The sequence below is a fragment of the Gambusia affinis genome, linkage group LG06 (genome assembly GCF_019740435.1).
Source record: "Gambusia affinis linkage group LG06, SWU_Gaff_1.0, whole genome shotgun sequence".
Taxonomy (NCBI): Eukaryota; Metazoa; Chordata; class Actinopteri; order Cyprinodontiformes; family Poeciliidae; genus Gambusia; species Gambusia affinis.
Window position 1 is genome coordinate 21778069 of NC_057873.1, and position 20609 is coordinate 21798677.

Sequence of the window (20609 nt, forward strand, 5' to 3'; positions counted from 1 at the left end):
GACGATGTGTTTGTTGCTGAGTGTTCGTGAACATTGTTTTCTGTTTGTTTTGATGAGTCATGTCTTGGCAGATACCGCTGCGATGATATGACGGTGATAACAGAGAGGGTCAGAGTGATGCATGTGAAAACCAATCATTACGCTGGGCATTTTGGGATCCTAAATGCCACTGTTTTTTTTGTTTTTGTTTTTTTGTCTTTTTCTGTTAACCTCAGTCTGCGTGAAGAGAAATAAACAAGGAGAATGTTTTAAATATTTATAGAATCATCAAGGGAAGTAAACAGTAGCACTAGACAGTTAAACGCCCAAAGTCAGTCAGAAACTGAGACGGTAAAATTGTGTTGATCCGTTGTGTCCGGGGGACAGTTCATAGTGCAGAGATGATCAATTTGGGTAGATGAACAGAAAAACAACATTTAAAATTACCTTGTAAGTCATGATTGGGAAAAAAAATAAAAAAAATCAGCCGGCAGCTTTAAAGTCACTAAAAAAACGTCCTTGTTTTTTTAGTGATAAAAGATCATCCTGTTAACTAGCATCTACAGATAGTTATTCAGCACACAGCTGTTGACACGCACTACAAGTAGCTTTTTATTTATAGCCACTGCTAAAGAAGTCGGCTGTTCATACTGTGCCGTTTCGAATCATATAAAGTTGAGTGGAAGCAATTTTGCGCAAGCATTAGGAAGAACTGCAGACTTGAGAGTACCGTGAAGCTACGGCCATTTAGAAGTCTGTATGCAGTACCCAGCCATATTAATGGAAAGTTGAGTGGAAGGAAAATGTTTCCCAAGCAACAGGGATAAGTGCAGCCTGGAGAGGACTCTGAAGCAAAACCCTTCAAATTTAAAGCATGAGTGTGTCTTCCAGAAATTTTTCAGAGGACTTTATGCTTCCATCTGCTGAAAAAAAAAAAAAAAGATTCACATTCATTTTTTCAGCAGAACGTGGCCATTCTCCACACCGAGAGAAGTAACAATGGATGATTTAATGACCGTAATAATCAAAACCGACAGAAATAAATACATTAAGGAATCTGCAATATGGGGTTCACGTTCTGAATCAAATTATTTTTAACTGATTGAGATGCACTTGTCGAGAATAAAACTGCTGTCCTCATCTGAAATGTTGAGTCTGAGAAACAATGTTCGCCCCTTGTTTCTTGTCACGCACACACACACTCTGCCGTCACATACAAGCGAGATAAAGGAACTTAGGACTTAGATTTCAATGCTCTTTCATTGATATGTTCAAACATCACAAAATCGCTGATAACTGAAGAAGCAGAACTGCAGCGAAAAAACAACAGAGTCAGTCATTTTGTGTTGTAGTGGGGGCCCCTTCGAGATGTCAAAGTTTGTTTTTGTCTTTTTCATCCAGTCTCATATCTTCTGAACCCACCATTGCCGTCCGAGTCAGTCCGCTGTGCTCCCGTTGTTTCTGCCAGGAGTTTGATCAGCAGCCCGATCCTCACCCTGCGGCTCGCCGCCGTGTGAATCAAACAGCTGGACGCTTGCTGAAGGTCTCACTGCGCCTCCCTTTGCGATCGTAGTGTCCGTTAGAGGTAGAGGAAGGCACATAATACTTTGAGAGTGCTCTCTGGACACTTGGGAGAGTTTTTTATTTTTTTTTTATGACCTGCTATTTTGAGTGACAGGCACTTGAATGCCCTTCTGTCCTGTTGCTGTGAATAAATGTTCAAAAAGTGAAATATTAGTAACTAGCAACATTATATCTCAACAAACTGATATGAGGAAGCTTACCCAGTTTGTACTTCTCTTTAGCCTCCGACCTCTCTTTGGCGTCAAAGTACCAGACTGTGATGGCATACCTGGTTATGAAATAAATGTATGCATAAATGAATGCGAAAACACATCGAGTTCACGTTAAAACGTCATATCGGTTTACTTTGCCTAATTCATTATTGTATATTCTGAGACAATTGTATTCAAATCCTAGTTTGTTTTAAGAGGGTTGTGTGGAGTAGCGTTCTGGCGTTAGTATCCAACCTGCAATGATAGACAGCAATCACAGCATCATTCATTTTTAATAAAAGAGCTAATACTACCATGACTCAGAGCACAACCCATTGAAAGCAAATTATTATCATCTAAGAGCAATGAAAATTTTACCACTAAAAAGCTAAATGAAGACCTAATTAATACTTAATTTCCCTCTGACCTTTCATTTGAAATTTAGAATTGGAGTTATTGAAATACTGGGCATTGAAATGCTACATAACTTCATGGAAAGACAAAATGACATCTAGTATTGTAGATTATTATTATTATTATTTTTTTTTTTTATGCATGCAAAATGTATTTCCAGGAACTATTTTCTTCAACATGATTAGGATTCATTCGTGCAACGAGAGAGAAGAGCAACATTTTCAGCAGACGTCATCAGGGCTGCTTTATCCTTTTCATCTGTCAATCTCTGCCAATTAGAAAAATGTTAGCTGCTTTTTGTAAACCTCAGAGTTAAAGTACAGATCTATATTATCTAGAATATAATAAGTAATTGATTGATAATTGGAAATTGATCATTTCCATCAAAAAGACGGAACAAACAGCTTGAAATAACTCCACCCTAGTCATTTTCTTTTCGTTTCAAATATTAGTGAAATTATATTCTGAAAAAACTCCAGACACGATGTGTTTGACAAACAATCTGGTCCAACTCACAAATACGATGTGAAGAAACAGTTCACGTTCAGCACATTGAAAACTTTTCTCTCCATTTCCCTTTACATGAACTCTATCTCAAAGCTGTCTTCTACAGGCAAAATCCACTAAAACAACAAAAAATAGTGATAAAACAGAAAAAAACAAAACAAAACAAAACATTTTGAACATTGCTAAAAAGTTAACTAATTATCACAAAGACCACAAACTCAAACCACTTTTTAGCAACCATCCTGGGAAAAGGATGTCTCGGGCAGCGTAAGGTTAATTTCTACGGTTTCTCATCTCTCCTGTGGGGCTTTGTTGTTTATTCCTGTCTCTCATGTGTGTGCGCCTCTTCAGCACGAGTCCTGCCATCGAACCTTCCTCTCCTCTCCCTTCCACCGACCTCCTCAGGAAACATATACTTCCTGCCCCCCTCGGCAGTCGAACAGGCAGAGAAAAAGGGAAGGGGAGGTTTCACGTGATCTCCAAGGACAAAACTGATTTATGCAACGATGTAAATAAACCCCCTGTTGACACTGGCGTGTTTATGCGCAGAGCGGGTCTATTGCACAGCAGCATCGGCGCAAAAGTAAACGGTTGCTAATCCTGATCTCGCAACACAATTATGAGGTTTATTTTTCATCTGTCACGTTTTGACAGATTGAAACTACAACAGTTGAAGGGTGACGGGCGAAACCGAGGAGCTCAGAGGGTCAACGACAGAAAACTGAGCTAGAAATTCTGATTTTATCCATTTTTTAAATGAAATTAGTATTTACAAAGAAGGATCTATATATATATATATATATATATATAAAAATTCACTTTTTTACATTTTTTTTAATTTATTTAATTTTTTTTCATTTTTATTGTATTCCAGTGGCTGTTACTCACCGAGTGGCGTAAGATGGCTTGACTTCATGTGGGTTTCTGCGGTCAGACCAGAAGATGAGCAGCCGGTCAAACAAAGGCTCGATATTGGCCACCACGTTTTTGCCCTCGGGGTAGATCTGCAACAAACCTCCGTGTGTCTACAAAGACGAATGTGCACAGATTAGTCGCATGTCTGCAGGGGACATGTGCTAGTCAAGGATATACGATTTCAATTAAGTAAGAAAAAAAATGTTAGAATTGATCACATTTTAGCTTGGAAACCCGAGCAAAGAGGGAATTAACAGCTAGCGACTGAGAGTTTTTCAATTTAGAAAAAGATAATAATCAAAGCACCTTAACATCCCAGTTCTTGTTAAGATAGTAGATGCATGTGAGGCAGCGTCCATCGCCGTTCGGGTTATCAACATGGCGGACGTATCCAGCCCCATTCCCTGGATAACAAGCAACCATTGCCTAAGACAAAAAAAAAAAAAAAAAAAAAATAATAATAATAATACAATCTTATGCATTTTAGGACAAAAACAACAGCTTTATCATCACATACAAACATGCCAAGAGTTTTGGCAAAACATGCAAAAGAAAAAGCCCTTATTAATCAAAGCTAGACTTGACAGGTTGACCAGAAAAATCAAAAATCCTTCATATTCCCGATCATTGAACCCACATGTGCAACATGTTTAAACTGACAACATCACTCTTCGGTGTGGGAGTAGGTACTGAGGAAAAAGGATTTGGCAGTTAGCTATTTTCAGAGTCAGTAAGATTGTGAGGACTGAGAAAACACGAGATCCGAGTGGCCGTTCAAACAATTCACTTTGAAATGCCAAGGCACTTCTGCAGTTCATTTAGGCTGCCAGAGAGTGAGAGCAAAACTTTCAGCAGATAACAGGAAGGGAGAATGTGTTTTTTGTGCTTGAGCTTCCAACCTTTGTCACTATGGATAGTGGGTTTGGGAATGTTTGGATTATTTTTTCTTTAAATCTCTACTTGTAGTTAAAAAGAATATGTATATTTAAAAAAACAAAAACATATTTCTCAATTGTGAATATTTGACCACCTCAAAAACGATCATAATCTCCCTTTTTGTACGTATGATTGTTCTTGTTCAATGTCAGTGTCAGAAAGAGTTTAAACAACCACGCATTTTACTGCAAGAACAGACCCTCAAAACAAAAAGGTCTAGTTCTATGTGTGTTGAGTTAATTGTGACACTACATTTTTTTTCAGTATAAAAAAAATAACTCGCTCACATAATGAATATTAACTCCGTTTTCATTTGGCTTTCGTTCCTAAAGGAGTGCCCCATATCCCAGGTGAATATTTGAACTAAAGCCTGAGTCAAATGCTGAAGGACGGGCGGCGTAGACGAACAGGCATCACCAATTAACTTCACTTGAATTTAATGATGCAGCTTCCTGACACAAAGACGACACTCGACACATCAGTGAACAATGAGAGGTCGTCGCCCACAGAGTAATCGCTCTTAAAAGCAACTGTCTCAAGTCTTCAAAAGTCTGGACGCTTATTTTGGGCCTGACACCGACGGTCCTCTTGCTGGTTGAAGCACTGAAAACCTGCACAGTTTAATGAGCTCTGGCTGCGGGCGTGAGTTGCTAATGAGGGCCGACAATGGGCGGCTAAGTAGAGCACAACCCAAACTCACTTGGCTGTGAACGAGAGAAAGGCGACACACACACACACACACACACACACTCGCTAAACGCCTCAGAAGCCATCACCTTTAGTTGAGCGGCGGCAAAACAACGGGGACAAGTGCAACTGTCTTACCTAAAGGTTAAATCAATACCGCAGCGGTGCAGAACCGGCTAGTCATGACTGATGGCGACTCAGTCGAGCTGAGGTGATGCACTGACTCCACGCTTTCCTTGGGAACATAATATTTCAGTCTCACTCTAGTTGTTCCAAGAACCCAGAGGCTCGTTTCAGTCTGAGAAAACAGCCTGCAAAGTATTTACTGAGGGCCTGAAACACGACCAGGTTTCATTAGATCACACAGCCGTGGCACACACACCGCCGTCACTTAACTTCCAGTACGTTTACAGACTCAAGTCTCGTGGTAACCCTTGTCTGGAATGTGCATCGATCCCCCAAACAGCTTTTCACGCAAGTCTCGGTTCCCTCCGGGTACCAAGAGAAAGCGGGGCGCTCCGGCCCCCCCGACGGCCTCCCAACGCTGAGACGTCAAGCGGGGGAAATGCCAGCGTGAGGCCATTGTTTGAGAGAATGCACGCTGTATCTGCAGATCGTTTCTGAGCTGGGAAAACGGCTGAATGAACCCTGACATATTTCTCGTCTTTCAAAGTACCACTCGGGAAAAGATATATAAAGTGTCTCAGAAGGCCGTCTTCAGGAAAGTTTTTACGAGCGTACCGGTGGCCAACAGGTGGTTTTGTTCTTATTTTCATGCTTTCTCTGATGGGCAATAATTTGTATTTGCTCATTTGTAGCGACTTATAAAAAGGAGAGGTGGACGGATCAGAAGTTTGAAGCTGATTCTTTACAATCACTGCTTATTCATGCGAGGAGCAGGTTATTGCCATCCAGAGTATGGATTCATGGCACCTGAAATACACATGAACATCTCAGATGTGTTCTGATGAGGCTCCTTTGTCTTCTTCTGAGGTTGTGAAAATAACCGTTAAGCAAATATTAAATGTACGATTAATTTACCCTCCATTTCTTTTAGCTGTAAGCTGAAAATTGTCATAATTAACAGCAATATAGGCTTGAATCCATAGTGTGCTTCACTTTGTGAAATTAAATTAAAAAACAACTTCTCAATAAATTTGAATAGATTTTACATATACTGGTATCAGCATACCAAATTCAATTCAATTCAAATTCAAAAATACGTCACTGATCCCCCAAAGGGAAATTAAATAATAATACCAAAATTATATAATACAAAATGTTGCACTCAATCAGTACTTTGCACTTATTTTGCGATGACTGTTTCAATTCAATGTATTGTGCAGCTCTAGTCTAAATCTACTCATCACTAAACCTCACATCGATCACATTTCACTAAAATGTAAATCATTCTAACTTTTTGTCTCTTTTCAGCCTCTTTCCTCTCTTCAGGAAACTCTAACTAATGTAATTTCGCCGCCTATTTGGACTTACAGTGTCGGTTAGTTGCTGCTTTTGTCAACTTTCAGTTTATTATTGTTTTTAAGCAGTTTACTTAAAACTAATCTAAATGACCTACATTACGTCAGCGAGGAATCCAAGAACTTTGAATTCAAAGACGGAGGGCAGCACTTATGTTGCTTTTGTAAATGATGTCAATTATGGCCATCTTAGAGTGACCCTTTGGGACTTTTGGCTAATGATAATGACATTATGGAGTGATGTTTAGAAATGGCTGTTCCTGTTTTTGCTGGCAGCTTACACAACAGTCACTGGAAAGTGGCTTTAAATGCATTTCCTCTACAGATTGTGTATATTGCAGCACTTGTAATCAAACCATTGGTGCTTTATAGATTAAAAATGCAGACAACAGCAAAGGTTGTCTTTCAAAAACATTTATTTATTGCAGCAAATACTGAAAAGATCTGTCAGCACACCCTCATACTGGCATTGCAGCAGAAAGACAAGTAGTGGCAAGAAAATTAAGGGGTTTGACTTTAGACAGTGCTGCCACTTTCAAGTTCAAATGTCACTTTTTGCCTCGGATCAGCATAGAAAACTGATACAGAGCCGCTATCAAGTAGGGAAACATGGCCTTCTGTGCAAACATGAACCTGTTCAGTTTGTGTGCTTCACAGAGATAATCAAAATCTACTGAAGATGTGCTGAGAAACCAGTTGGTGTCCAGAATTGGAGGATTTCTTCTTGTAGCTTGACAGACGTAACTTAGTAGTGACTGACTTAGTTTTTAAAGTACATGTTGTAGGTCGTAACTGAGTGAAGGGGACAGTGGGGTGTTTAAAAACCAAGACTGGGGAAGCAAAGAGAAGTAAGAAGCTATAAGAAAACCTTATTTTCTTATACAGGCTGTGAAAGAGCGAGAGAGAGCAAGACTTTTCATCAGACACCAGGAAGCTTGTGGTTTATCCTGTCAGCTCTCAGTCTCTGACTGTTACAGGGAGGAATAAATCATCTGTTGTAATACAGTGAACCCTCGTTTTTCGCGGGGGTTGCCTTCCGAAAAGAACCCATGATAGGCGAAAAACGTGAAGTAGTTACCTTTATTTTTTACAATTGTTATACAGTATAATTAAATACTCTACATTGAAACCATAGAACAAAACCTGCTCTCAGGCCTAAGCATCTTTTTTAAACAAATAGAACGTTTTCTTACAAATAACTACAGTAAAATAATCATTTTAATCATCAACACGAAGTACAGTAGGACAAACTGCGACTCGCGTATTTCACTGTTCCTCAGACTGTGACGCTGCGGCCTCTAGTGTCTTTTTCTTCTGGAGCCTGTGGAGCAGGTGTGTTTTTTCGAGAGAAGAACATCGTTATCGGTAGTTGTTGTCGCTCTTTTTTCTTCTGGGCAAAAACGTTTACCAAGCTGTGTTACGTATATTTAAATACCTCAACGTTATTGGCACACAGGGGGAGAAGAAGCGCGGAGACTGTTTAGGACGCAGAACACAATGCACTGTGAAAAAAACAAACTGTACACCGTGAAAGGTGAATCGGGTTATAGGGAGGGTTCACTGTAGTTATGAATTTTTGGATTATTGTACATTGTAACACTCTCTACCTGTTATAAAACACGACAGATTTGGAAATGCTAGATCTTTTTCTAAAATCTCAGCGTTACGGTGCAGAGCTACATTTAGTAACAGTGTTTTAGTACTGCTAGCTGCACTAATCACTGATTATAAGACGCTAAAAACAGAGTCAAGGTTGCAACCATGTTGTCTTTGTTTTAAAATAGTAAATGGTTTCACGCCTAATGTAAATAACTAGTGACCACTTATAGCAGGAAGGCTTGAAAGAATTTGGAACGTCTTCCTTTCTCTTCTGATAAGATGTGCCTCAAATTTCAGCCAGAAAATTCTGATTGGTGCATTTCTAAAATCTGCCAAAACTAAAGGCTGATGAACTTTTTATTTTTTATTTTTTTTAAAGTCTGATTTTATTCCAACTACATGAAAAAGAATAAAAATACTCAGTGTGTTTTGTTCTGTGGTAAATATGTTGGCACAATTGAGATTCTCTCAGTTTCTTTTTTTTTTTTTTTTTTTACTAAACATACTGAGGATGACTACAATCTATGTTTTGTTTAGAAAACAACAAACAAAGTGTGTATTTTTGGAGAACATGTACATTTAAGTCAGTCTATTTCTGCCAACGACAAATGCAAAGGAACAGCTGCTGAAACCCGTTACTGAATCTCAAACAAGACACTAGAAAAAGGAAGCTTTACGCATTTCTTTTTTTTTATCTCATCTTTTCTGTCAAATAACCATTCACAGAGCCTGGAATAGTGCATCCTGTCTGCCCTTTGCTGCTTCCTTTCTGACTTACGTCTGCTGGGAACCGTTCCCACGTCAAGTTTCAGCATATATTACCACCTGCCTGGCAGGTACGACCTTTTAACGCCAACACCAGAGCTCCCGTCCGTTCGCACGACAGGAAAAGGAAAAGGAAAAAAAAAACAAAGAAAACACTACATGTAGTGACGGCAAAGCAGGCAGAACCTGCTGTTCTGGAAGAGAGTGGCCAGTGGTGAGTGCTTATCCAGATCAGAGGAATGACGGTGGAGAGAGCCGTGAGGGGCTTGATGAGGCTGAACAAATGCAGGCCTGAACTACGATTGCGTGAGAGAGGTTGAGCACCGATTGGGACGACTGGAAGCTTAAAACATTTCAGGGTGACTGCAGGCAACCGTCCCGTTTGGCAGTTTTAACCTGCATCACGCTGCGACTGATGCTCCACAAATGCTTCTGTGGAAAGGTTGAGACACGTCGATGCATTAGGGCTGAATGCGTTGCACCACATGGTGACTGGTTATCTTTACAATGGCCTCTGTTGCCGTACTGCACAGCGCCGAGTCGCTTTAAATCTCCTCTATCTGACCTTTCAGGTGCATCGTTACCATTTGCTGTACGTTACATACACAGCGCAATGAAGCACAAGCAAAAAAAATAATACACGGTGGCTAAGTGCAACTTAGCCACCGTGTATTATTGCCTGTAAGGAGACTTTACCTGAGCTAAAGCAAAATCCTGACAGATTAACAGCTGTGTGTTCTACCTCTTAGAAGAAGTAACGGCTTTCATCAGCAGAATTGGGCATGAGTCAGTCAGCAGTATGAAGGGATAACACGGATTTAGTAGGAGACTTATTAAAAAAATAAAATGCATGTTTTTGCACACTGTTCCAAAACGTCGAAGCCCATTTATGTGAAATCCCAGAGTGACCAGATTTTTTTTCTCCAGCTGGAGCAGAGGTAAACATTTTTTACAATCTAAAGAGCCCTGAATTCCTCTGGAGCTGCAAAACCTTGATGGTTATAATACTCTGCATATCTCAGCATGACAAAGGCTTTCTCCAGTAAAACAAACTCATAAATGTTGCCTTATGTGTATTTAATTACTTAATTTAGATGAAAAGGAAGTAAGATATGAATTAAACAGCATGCATATGAAGCTCAGATTCTGTTCTAAATTGTCCTTTCAATTCTAATCAACAAGGCAGTGACTCCTCTAAAACAAGGGTCTTGGCTCACAGGGTTCAATAATTGTTGAGCTATGCTAATTTAGGAAAGTCGGAAAATATGACAGTGTGATCGCGGTACGTCACAGGGTGTTTGCTGTGAAATGTGTTGTGAAAGCAGTGAGGCAAAATATGAAGGCAGAGGGATTTGTCACTCAGAACTGCAGAAGCACCAATCAGGCCTTCGCAGGGCTGGTACCGATTTCTGGTTCCCCTATAGGGGTTTTCTACCAACGTGGTGCGCCAGCTCCCAAAGATGTTCTCAAACCGTGTTTTCACACGTGAAAAGAAGCTCCACCGCGCAAATGTGGTTCAACTTAGGCACCACAGAATAGCCGGTTTTTCTGCGCGAACCGTAACGTCCCCAGTGGACCGGTCAACAGCTGGAGAAAGAGGCCAGTCAACTGAACAAAGAGACAATAAACAAGCATGGCAGCGAAGAATGTGCAGTGCCTGACATTAGTCTCTTTGTTATGTGCAGTAAGAGTGAACAGTGTACTGATGTTCTCAGAAATTCTCAGCTGAAAAGTCTGAAGATTGATAAATTAGAGGAAGATATGCAAACAGAGAACGTGGACATCTGAGCCACCTGCGCCATCTTGGTAATCGTCTCCTTTGCCGCGCTGTGTTGCACTCACAGTTGATAACAAATGCTTGGCTCCCCAAAATGGCCATTTCCACCAGTTTTAGGGATCAAAATTTGAAGGCAGCCAAACTGACCCAGCTCAAGAACGTTGTGATGATGCCCTTATTTTGGTGAAAACTTTGACTTCTGATTTTGACCTTTTCTTTTTCGCTTTCCTTTGGAATTAGACACAAAAGAGGATTACAAATGTTTGGGTTGGGGCGTGCTGTGGTGGCGCAGGGGGTTAGCACGCCCCACGTTTGGAGGCCTTAGCCCTCGACGCGGACATCGCGGGTTCGACTCCCGGTCCCGACGACCTTTGCCGCATGTCTTCCCTCCTCGCCCTCCTTCCTGTCTGCCTACTGTCGCCAAAAAATACGAGCCACTAGCGCCGTGAAAACTCTTCAGAGAAAGAAAAGAAGAAATTTTTTTTTTGGGTGAATTAATAAATATGAGAAAATCTAAATCAGCTTTCTGACTTTTGAACAGGGCCAATTAAAAGGAAAAGATATCTGATTCCAATCATTTTCCGATTGTTGGGAGGTCTCTGTTGAGAAATGACGTCTGACAAAGTCGGATGGTAAAATGTTGAACACAACTGTCACAAATCAAAGAGAAATTTCAAAAAGTAGTGAACTAATATAGCTGTGATGTGACAAAAACACAATATATGCCCTAAACTGTGAAATTTGGAGTCATAACCTGCTCCAAAAATACAGAATTAAAGCCTTAGAGTCACTGCTGGAGAACTTCTGAAATTACTCAAGTTTAATCAGTTCAAAATCCCCTCCCCTCCTATTCTCAGGTTTACATCAGCTGAACTAACACCTGCCATCTCCGTCTCTACGGGTATCAGACCCCAAAAACACGTCACTAGTCACACGTTGGCTCTTTTGCCTGCCATCACATTTTGACTTTGTCTGCATATTTATCATGAGATAAACAGGAACCGGATTTCAATCAACATTGACACCGCTCGGTGCTTATCTTAGCACAAAGGGGTGAGAAAATGCACTCTGCCCGTGAGTCAGTGTCATTATGGCCACAGCGGCGCTCATTATGTGTGAGTCACAGCGGAACATTAAGACGGAGCAGGAAAGTCACACTGAGCAGGAAAGAACTGGGGGTTCACTGTAGTCGGATCATCGTAGATGGTTATGAAAAAATATGTACTGTATTGCTTATTTATTTAGTTAACACTTCAACTAAGCCTGATGCAATACGCAATAAATATATCAGTCCTATGATAAATTAAATGAGCCTGATGATTTTAATTTGAACGGCAATTTTGTTTATCATAATCCATATTATTTATGTTTTCGGTTGTGTGTGGTTATACTCCTGCTTTATTTACTGGTTGTGGTTTAAATATCATGTTTTATTTTGGATATTTAAAATACCTTCCGGTTTCAGTGCTATGTGCTCTTTACATAAAAAAAAAATGTTCATTGGTATTATAGAGGGCGAAATTGCATTATTATTACTCCACAATCAATATATTACTTGAAAATGGCCTCAAAACATCATGTAGTTTATCACAATAATTACTGGGACAGTTTATTGCCCAGTAAAACTTGTCATTGTGACAGGCCTGACTTCAACCCAGCAGAGAGAAATACATATAAAAAGCTAATATACGCATAACATATAAGTTATCAGGCAATCAACCTCCCACTGTTACAACATTGTAGCTCAGGACGAGCAACTGATGAAAAACTTTTTACCAACTGGCATTATAAAGTGAATTTGGCTGCCCTGCATCCTATTTCGAATAAAATTTTTATGTTACATTAAATTAGATTTTTTTTTTTCCTTCATAACTGGTTTGATCTGATTCTAGATTTCATCGTATCAATTGAACTCTAGAAGCACTTCTGGCACAACCGTGTTGTGCAGCGTTCAACGTGGGGAGCGCATCTGTCCAATCCAGAGGGGGAAAAAAGCCTACCGCCACACGCACATCCAGAGAAACCGTGGTTGACAAAGCCGGCCGTGATCATAGCACTTTCTTAAAGCTGTGTCCTTCTACTCTACAAATAATCGGTCTACCCGTCCAAGCTCCAGCTAGCTTGCAGCTGTGTGGTTGCCCTGTGCAGCACGACGTCTAGCGAGCCGGTTAAGCTTTAGAGATGTGCGCACTGCAGTAGCTGACATAATGCCGAAGCTTCCACCGCATCGCCTTCTCACCCCCCCCGCTCTACTTGCTAAACTCTTTGCTCACTATTCCCCCTTTGCCTCTCACTTCCAGTCCATCCCCACCCACTGCTTGGAAAACGACTCGATGTGCCACGGGTTTCTACTCCATCATAACACAAGAGTTTGAGTTGTGTCACTGCCTCATCGGTAGGTTGACCTTACAGTCGGTTACACGTACTGTATATGTTTACATCCCGCGGTCCTGCCGACTAACAGATGAAAGGAATCAGAAACGCAACTCGCTCCCCTGCCAAGGCCGTATCCAGGCCACCGCTATAGCCAGTCCATTTTTCCCCTCCGTCTCTCTTTCATACGCAACATACCGCTCCACTTTACTCTTTATGGGCCTGTTACCAAGGCAACGGCAGAGGCAAATATTTTGTGCGTGAAGCGAGCGGGGTTGATAAGATAGGGGAGGAAGAGAGTGAAATAAATGGCAGAGTAAAGGAAACGGGAGGTACCGAATAAAAAATAATAAATAAAAAAAAACAGAAGACGGCTTGCTCCATGGAAAAGCTGCAGTGACCTTTTACTTAGCTGCACTCCAGCCAGATCCTCCTCCTCTCCTTTCCAACAACTTCCTGTCATGTGCACGCCACCGATGCACCTATCTCTGCTTGTGTTGTGTTGCGTTGCGTTGTGTACTCGTCTGAAGCGCCAAGCTGGAACAGTTCGTACCACACACACACCCCGTAACCTTATTAACAGAATAACGTTTTTATCATGTGAATCCTTTATTTCTGCCAAACAAGACAGAAGGGATACATTACCCTTACAAAAAAATCCCACGAAAATTACATGTGATGACATGTGGATCACATGTGACTTTCACATGTGATTCACACAAATTTTACATGTGAATCATGTGAATCACATGTGAAAGCACATGAATACGTGTGATTTTGGAACGTTTCGTGGTAAAATCACATGTGATTCACACGTGATTACATGTGATTCACATGTGATTCACACATTTCCACATGTGATCACATGAAAATCACATGTGAAAACGTGATTTTTGGTGTGATTTTCACATGTGAAAATCACATGTTTTCACATGTGATTTTCATGTGATCACATGTGGAAATGTGTAAATCACATGTGATTTTACCACGAAACGTTCCAAAATCACACGTATTCATGTGCTTTCACATGTGATTCACATGATTCACATGTAAAATTTGTGTGAACCACATGTGAAAGTCACATGTGAAAGTCACATGTGTTCCACATGTGATCGCATGTGATTTTTGTGGGATTTTTTTGTAAGGGTATGTAGAAAGCGGCTACGTGTACATAAACAACATAACGTACAGTAGAAATTTGTAATCCAAGTTAACGAAGCCAGAGGCTAATGAAGCCGTATGAATCTCCATCATCTGCATAGTAAACAGAGTTTTACCGAGTACGTCCATTTCAGTCAGGAAAGAATTTAAGTGCTTAAACCATCAAATCTTCCCCTTCGTCGTAACAAGACATAGGATACTGATATTAAGCCATAACATAGATGTGTAAAGTTACAGCTTCAAAGTCACAAAAACATTTTAAGTCAAGCTGTTGTTCCATTTGTAAGGCTTTCTAATGAGGTGCGAGAGAAAATGGCAGCGCGACCGTCAGAGCTTTTTTTTCCAACTTTATGGGGCACAGAAATAAAACGGCGCTGAAAGACGAGCTTTCGCTTCCATCGGCCTTGTCGGATATATTTATTGAAAACAAGAAAGCAAAATTCAGCTTTTCTCTATTAAATATGTCTACATAGCTGCCAACTGCATGCTGGCTACCAAAGTTAATGTCTCAACATTTCAACCCATTACTCCCTCAGTGTTTTCCTACACAAACCAGAACCAGAAACGATTCTAACCCCAATTTTTCCCCACCATAAAGGAATGTAATACATAAAAAAAGTGTTGTAGTTATTTGATAAAGTTTTGAATCAAAAGGAAACATTTTAATATTATTTCCATTTATATGATTGTACTAAACGCCCAAAAAATTAAGACAGAAGTTTTGATGATAAACTTAAATATTGAGTCGTTAGTTTTAATTCTAACTGGTTGATTGAAGCAACCAATTAGAATTAAGGAACAGATAAAAAAAAATATCTGTGTTTTGCAAGAAAAAAACAAAAGTAAAAAATAAAAGTTGCTAAATATAACTGAATTATATAGTATTGTATCAGAAGCAGGAATAAATGCTACTTCTCTGTTTTAAGAAAAAGCAATAAAATCTTGTGCTTTTTGTGCGCAAAGCTTTTGAGTAATCTTCCTCAAAAGGCTTCATCCACCGAGAACCTCATACCCACCAGTTAGCAACTATAGCTATGACTCAGGTCCGAAAACAGCAAAGTCATTGCACATCCAAGGAAGTAAAGGCCGCCAACTTGCCCTTGTCTCATGCTTATGTAAATAGCAGTGTGCATGTACTGAGGGCAAAGTCTGATGGTAAACATGGGATGAACAAAGTTATAGATCAAATACTTTAGAAATACAGACAAGCATAGCATAGGAAGGCCAGAAAGAAATCAGACTTATCACTGTAGATAGGTGAAGAAATTACTTTGCTCCATACCTATTTCACTTCATTATCTTAAACATCTCATTTATGGCCTTGTTGATTAGGCAAAAGCTGTGGGAATGGGTGTTTGGCTGCACGCATTCAGGTGTCACCTTTTCCTAATTCCTCCCCAGGGAGTAGTAGTAGTGTGCCTACTTGCCACATCGCATGTGCCAGTACGTCTTCCGGATCCATTTCCTAATGGGGCATAACAGTTTACATGGCTCACTGCGAGCAGAATAATCTTAGGCCAAGACCCGGCATCAGCAGGTTTTGATCTTTCTGCCAGGCTTTTACGAAAACAGCTTTGATTCGCATTGTCTGGAGGTGTTACAATGTGAATCCTGCCGAGACTGCGAGCGCCGTAGCAGCTGGGAGCAGGCGAGTCTCTCACTTACGACAGTAGATCCTGGAAAACAGTCGGCACTAAAAACTGAAGTTACAAGAGAGGCTGATGCATGAGAAGAAAGTCTGACTGAGATATGTCTACAGGGGGTTTTCACTCGAGCTTTTTCGTGCAGCTCACATGGAATAAGAGATCAGATAAGGAGAAGGAAAATAAACAAGAACGTCTCCCTTCTACCATGCAAACATCACGTTTGTGTGGTCAAAGTGATGGTAGAAAATGCTGTCAGAGATAAAGTGATGGCAGAGGAGATAGACTAATGTTTTTTTTTTTTTTTTTTTTACTTTCTTCTTCTGGGTAGCTGCAGAATGAAGACAAAAACAAGAAGAGCGACTTATCCGTCTCCATGTGCTGTAAAATCACATGGCTCACCCTGACACGCTACCTGTGGAGAAAGTGTGTCCGTTTGTGTGCGTATGCCCACATGTCGGTGTTACAAACGCAGAGATAACACGCGGAGCAGAAAAGGCGTCCAACCAATAAACAACAACGTCAAAAGACGTCACGCAAACACTACGGGTTATTTTGTTACCAGTATTTATCCTGAGATGCAGGGGAATAAGATTCGCCCCGGATGTCTCTGGAACCGCTCTTGTCCAGCCAAGACCTGAGGGTTTGCTCAACCTCAGCATGCTGAAACCTTTCTGGCCATGAAAATCATGCCAGTTAGGTTCTGGAAACTAAAGAAAAGACCATAGTCTGACCAACATCAGGAAGAAGATAAATCACAGGTTGCTCCACATGTAATTGATTGCGGCGCAATGCCAAGACAAAATGAAAGCCTCCGTACTTTCAGAATGAAGGTTCTGCACACATAAATTTGAACAAATTTATGAACGCACAAATTTACTTTACTTTGAAAAACCAACACCGCCTGATACTTTCTGTAAAGTTGGCTACTTAGGCGCCGTTCTGCTCTCAGGATTGAAGGAAAACTAGAGATGGCAGTCCTACGTAGAGGGAGAGAAAAGGCAAAAGAAAGGTACCTAAAGTAGTTGGGTAACTTCTTTCCCCCACCCAGTTTTCTCGCAAGATTTGTTTTTAGAAATCCTTTTTTTTTTTTTTTTTTTTTTTTTTTTAGAAATCCTGTGATTATTAAACTTGCTCCAGAGTCCACACCCTCCTAAAACCGTCTCTCACCTTAGTGCGTCCATTGATGACACAGTTCCCCAGCTGTCCATTGGCAGCGCTGTACAAGATGGCCTCATCAATGTGAGCCATCAGCGTCCCGATGCTTTGGCACTCTCGCTCCTGCCCCTTCACCCAGGCGATCTGGTCGCCTCGGATGTTCCTGGAGGGAATGTCCGCCTGGCTCACCAGCTGTCCGCCCCGGAACTTCCCAGTCTGGTTCAGAGCCTCCACCTCCTTCAGGACACTGTCTCCCAGTTGTACACCAAGGAAGTTATCCTTCACACAAATACCGTAGTACTTCATGCAGGGGATGATGTACTGCTTGGCGATGCGCTCCGCTAACCAGCCGGTCCCTGCAGGAGGCAGCAGGCCAGGGATGGAGGGCAAGTTTGGTACAGCTGCAGGATCTGGAGATGCTGTGTAATGTCCATTTCGCAAGTTAGCATTTTCAGGAGAGCAGTTTGGATGGTTGTGAGAGCTGCTGCTGTTGACGGTGACTCTAAGCGGGGCGACTGCTCGGGCCACTCTGCGCGGTTCGGATGATTTGTTAGCAACAGTTCCATCAGCCAACTTCTGCCGCTTTAAATCTGACTCCCCTGCTCCACAATCCGGGTCTGCTGAGCATCCTAACCCTGGCGACCCCGTGACATGGCCATCGAGGATTTCTGATCCGACGTCCCAATTCTCTCCATTCCTCCTCTTCTGCTGCTGTGCCTGCCTGACTTTCAGGTCCTCGCTGATTCTCCTCGTTCCTAAAGAGCATATGTCATGAGTTGTTCTGACCTCATCCTCCATCGTGAGGCCTCTACTGTTAAAGGTGCAGACGGAGCCACCCGTCTTTGCGCCCATCCCGTTCACTTGAGCCGGGTAACTATGGGGCGTGTGGGCCAAAGCCTCAGCCTGGCTGGCCTCCACGGTGGCTGACGGAGACACCACCCCACCGTTGTAGAGCGGAACGCCGCTTTTGGACTGCTTTGTTGGGCTCGTGATGCCCGGGGTGTTTGTCTGCGAGGCCATGTCGGCGAGCAGCTCAGCAGCCGTCTGAGTCCCGGTGGGCCCTGTGCAGAAACCGTTCAGACCCATGTCTGCCTGGTATGAGCTGTAGATCTCTGTCTGCTGGCTTCTTCTCTCCTGCGACTCCGAAAAGACTGTTGGTCCAAGGCGAGAGTTTGTCTTCAAGAGCTCCTTCAGCCCCAAACTCTCCATTTGATCTCGTCGTCTGCTGGGTGCACACGTACCTCACGCCCTCCCTTCATTTTCCAACTGAGCCGCTGCTTCCTCTTTCGGAGAGGAGCACTGCAAGGACCATGTCCCCCAATCCTTGGTTCGCTCTGATTTCAGCAGTCACTCTGCAGCTCTGTGTTTGTTTCAGCGCGCCTTTTAAACATATTCAGGCAGCGTCGGAAATCTGTGGAGAGTAAAATGATACGTTTATAGGTCTATATATAGGTGTAGTGCAGACCATCTGCTATGGAGAGCACTAGTAAAATAAAACTCCAAGTTTCTGTGATGCAACATGTTGCTGTGTGGTATGAACTGTTTAAGGTGCCACAGTTCAAGACATCAATAAGGATTTAATTTCAGATTTATAAATGTTTACATAATATCTATTTAGGACCATAAATTTAATTTAAATACAGTTTTAGTGACATTAACTGATTAAAAACATTCAACTAAAAATGTTTTTTTTTTTATGGAGTTGCATAATCTAATGTTGGGGTCTGTCAGATGAGCAGTATTGACACCTTAAATTATTTCATGATGGACAGAACCACATAAAGTGTAAAATAAAGGGTTCTAAATACACACTGAAACAAAGTTTGACAATTATTTCAATTAACTTGTGTTTCTTATAACTTCAATTTTGCTTACATTAAAAATTCATAAATACTTATATATTAGGCTTTATTTCAGATTAAAAATTCAGTACATCAGTATGTTGAATACCTATTATATATTATATTTACACAAAAATGTAAATCCATACATTAAACAAAGAAACATACTCATCAATTCAATTACTTAAGACATCTATAAGCATAAATAATTTGCCACAATTAATTAATTAAGTATTATTGTATTTCGTTATTTATCTTTTATGGTTTATAATATGGATTTGTCACATTTTTTATATATATTAAAGTAAGAGAGCAGGGAATTGCTGCTATTGTTATTAATTGTAATACATCATTTGCAAAATGTAACACAATTGCAACTATTTGAGTTGAATTGTCTTATTTAGGTTTTTCAAATATTTGTTAGTAATTTCTTTAAATCATCACCTGCATAGGAAGGTAAGTAAGCAAGTTATTACAGTTGTACGTTCAAATTGGCTTTCATGCAAAAAGATTAAAATAACTTTTTAACAATACCAAAAATCAGAAATACAACAAATACAGTAAAGATGTGAGGGGACAGTGCAGACAACAGCAAGTGGAGAGCAGAGGATGAGAGAAAAATAACTTATATGGGGTTAGGAACAGTGGCTGGTGGGTGTGGTCTCAATAGGAGCCCAAATCGACATCTGCTCTGGACCCCAAACATTCTTGATTCGGCTCTAACGGTGAGCCATGGTGAGAAACCCTGAGCCTTTACTGGTGCCACAAAAAGGCCTGTATTCTTGGATGTCTTTTAATTTTATCTGAACAGTTTAAAAACAAACTGCCAAGCGTGGTAGTGGTGCATTGGCATTACAAACGTACGCGGTCGTACCCTGTATAAGCCTTATTTTGTACATTACTCATAAAAAATATGCCTAACAATTATACTTTGATTATACAATATCAGAATAAAAGCGACAACAACTGGCACTATTGTTGTTTTCGAAAAGTAAGCGTTTACGAATAAAATGTAAAACGATTTTCGATTTCACAACCATAAAAATAATTTATTTCGTCTTTGTCTGGTTGTAATCACCAACTTAACAGCTCCATACATGATAGTAATACATTTCACAGAATGTTAAATGAATATTTAAAATATTGGGTTTTTTATTAAAGAAGTGTATTTATTTTTTTTTTAAACCAAGAGGTAATAACGTGAAAAAAAAATAAAGATATGAAATCTCTCTCGCTGGGAGAGAGCACAGTACACTCACCTACCTACGGCAGCCATACAGCAATGCAAATCCTCAGCGAGCCTACGTGACAGGCTGAGAGTACGCATGCTATTTCCGGGAGTGTCTCTGCTCTGCTCGGCGGTACGTCCCATCCGATTTTTTGCGTCGGTTATAAATAAGGCCAGGTGGCGACGGGAATCAAACGCCGCTCTGACACATTAAACCGTGACCGGGAGACGGAGGGGGATGCTCCGAGCTGGACAAGCTTCCCTTCGACAACCACAACCAGCGCTCCCCGTTGTGTCGAGGAGCTCCCCGAGTTTCTGTCTGCCTCCCTCCCCCGTCCTCCCCGTACTCGTCCCCCCTCCTACCACGGCT

At 41.0% G+C, this 20609-nt stretch overlaps 1 protein-coding gene across 2 annotated transcripts; it reads right to left on the reverse strand.

Moving 5' to 3' along the window:
- Window positions 1–896: 896 nt before the first annotated feature.
- On the reverse strand, window positions 897–20609 carry egln2 (egl-9 family hypoxia-inducible factor 2). 2 transcript variants are annotated; one of them, XM_044120670.1, is made up of 6 exons: window positions 20271–20609; window positions 17183–18581; window positions 3897–4016; window positions 3564–3700; window positions 1764–1831; window positions 897–1684 (listed from the first exon to the last, which is right to left on the reverse strand). In XM_044120670.1, exons 2-6 carry the CDS (start codon window positions 18377–18379, stop codon window positions 1632–1634), a joined length of 1575 nt encoding a protein of 524 aa, XP_043976605.1. In that variant the 5' UTR covers window positions 18380–18581; window positions 20271–20609; the 3' UTR covers window positions 897–1631. The 2 variants fall into 2 exon arrangements, with proteins under 2 accessions (XP_043976605.1, XP_043976604.1); XM_044120669.1 differs by having other exon boundaries at window positions 20275–20590.

What these genes read in the sequence shown, in the direction of transcription:
- egln2 (XM_044120670.1), bottom strand. Translation starts at nt 18,379, where the DNA reads ATGGAGAGTTTGGGGCTGAAGGAGCTCTTGAAGACAAACTCTCGCCTT. An exon ending in TCATCAATGGACGCACTAAG is followed by an intron (nt 4,017 to 17,182) that starts GTGAGAGACGGT and finishes TTTTTGTCTTAG; the next exon opens with GCAATGGTTGCTTGTTATCC. An exon ending in AAGCCATCTTACGCCACTCG is followed by an intron (nt 1,832 to 3,563) that starts GTGAGTAACAGC and finishes TTTCATAACCAG; the next exon opens with GTATGCCATCACAGTCTGGT.